Source organism: Aptenodytes forsteri, unplaced genomic scaffold, assembly GCF_000699145.1.
Source record: "Aptenodytes forsteri isolate BGI_AS27 unplaced genomic scaffold, ASM69914v1 Scaffold321, whole genome shotgun sequence".
NCBI lineage: Eukaryota > Metazoa > Chordata > Aves > Sphenisciformes > Spheniscidae > Aptenodytes > Aptenodytes forsteri.
In genome coordinates, this window is record NW_008795030.1 from 779,231 (window position 1) to 781,001 (window position 1,771).

General features: G+C 63.8%; 1 protein-coding gene across 1 annotated transcript in view; it reads left to right on the forward strand.

Annotated features, from left to right (window-relative positions):
* MAP3K6 (mitogen-activated protein kinase kinase kinase 6) overlaps nucleotides 1–1,771 on the forward strand; it is a 10,084-nt gene that overhangs the window by 2,460 nt on the left and 5,853 nt on the right. Inside the window, exons 3-6 of the mRNA XM_009276266.1 lie at nucleotides 9–148; nucleotides 839–862; nucleotides 1,289–1,467; nucleotides 1,585–1,753. Of these exons, the coding sequence (XP_009274541.1) occupies nucleotides 9–148; nucleotides 839–862; nucleotides 1,289–1,467; nucleotides 1,585–1,753 (512 nt within the window). The remainder of the gene's footprint in view (nucleotides 1–8; nucleotides 149–838; nucleotides 863–1,288; nucleotides 1,468–1,584; nucleotides 1,754–1,771) is intronic.

Consider the following 1,771-nt stretch of genomic DNA (forward strand, 5'->3'; position numbering starts at 1 on the left):
GCCCGCAGACGTGACCGTGGTGGAGCTGAGCGACTCCGTCTGCCAGCCCTCCCTCTTCTACCACCTGGGCGTCCGCGAGAGCTTCAACATGTCCCACAACGTCCTGCTGTGCTGCCAGGCCGACCTGCCCCCCCTCCAGGCCCTGCAGGTCAGTGAGGACAGGGACAGGGACACCCCGGCCCCCCGGGTGCTGCTTCTCCAGGGTGGGAATAGCCCCGAGCGCCTGGAGCATCCGTGCCGGCAGGAGGGGGATCTCCGTCCCTTCCCCGAGCCCGGCCAAATTCCCACGGTCACATCCTGCTCTGGCAGAGATTTCCCTGCGCCTGGATGGGATGAGAAGGGGGTGGCTGGGGATCCTGGTGAGCCCCGGAGCTGGGTGCGGGGTGCTGGGTGCTCCCCTGGCCCCAACAGTCTGGGAATTCGGGAACAGGCGCTTTTCTCTGCGAAAAGCCGATTCCTTGGAAGCAAAACCCTCTGCACGGAAGGGGCCGGAGGGAGGGATTCTCGCCGCTCGGGGAAAAAAATGTGGATGGGAGCACGTCCAAATCGTCCCCAAACATTGCCCTGACTCGGGGAAGCACCCGTTCGGAGACCCCTTCCCTGTGCCGGGTTTGGATGAGAAGCCGGCTGCGTTTGCAGCCCTGCCCGGGGTGGGGGTGGGGGTTACACACGCAATGCTCGCGGCGTGGGGGCGACCGGCCGCCCTCGTGGCTCGGCCCCAGCGTCCCTCCTTGTCCCTGGCTGTTTTCCAGGTAACACCCATCCCTGAGCCTGAAATCAGCTGATTTCTTTTGCTGGGGATGCCCGTTAAATCCCTCCTCCTTCCCTCTCTCCCCAGGAAGACATCTGCCAGAAGAACTCGGTGTGTCTCTTGTCCCCATGCTCGCTGCCGCGGTGACGGGGGGTTTGAGCCTCTCTTTCCCCCTGAGCTGCCTCTCACCAGCCTCGGAGGGTGGACATTGCAGACAGAGAGCAAGACCTCTCCCCAGATCTGAGTTGAGGGGGGTGTCACTCGCTCAGAGCAAGCGCTAGGAACAGCAGCACGGAGAGGGGTACCTGGTTTTGAAAAGAACCAGGAGTGTTCACTCTGGAGCGTAATGATGGCAGCAAGAGATAAAGCTGGCTTGTCTTTCCCTGCTAATGACTTGTGGAAGGTGGTTGTGTTAGCATGGCCTGTATGGTCCGGGCAGCACGGGCAGGCTTGGGGAGACGGGGCTGGTCCATGATACGAGTAGAGGGGTTCTCAGCTCGGCTGGCACAGCCGCTCACCCCTTCACCCCTCCCTCAGGACCTCTGCGGCAGCTACACCTTCATCCCCTATGCGGTGACACCCCAGAACAAGGTCGTCTGCTGCGACGCCGGGGCCATGAAGTGCCTGACGGAGCTTTTCCAGCCCAGCGAGACCTTCTTCACCCCGCTGGCAGCCCGGCTCGTCCAACTGCTGGAGGGGATCCCCACCGACTCCTGGTACTGCTGCCCACCCCTCCGGCTGCGGGCAAACCCCCGTGCCCATGTGGGCTGGCAGGGCTTGGCGGAGAATTGCCACCACCCCAAAAGCCCCACGTCTCTGCCCCCCATCCCCAGCGGGTATTTTCGGGAGACGATCCGGCGGGATATCCGGAGGGCACGGGAGATGTACCGAGGGGAGCAGCTGAGCCGGGAGCTGGCCCGCATCCAGCAGCGCCTGGACAGCATGGAGCTGCTTAGCCTGGACATCGTGGTGAACCTCCTCCTCTCCTACCGCGACGTGCAGGTGAGGGCTGCGGGGGGG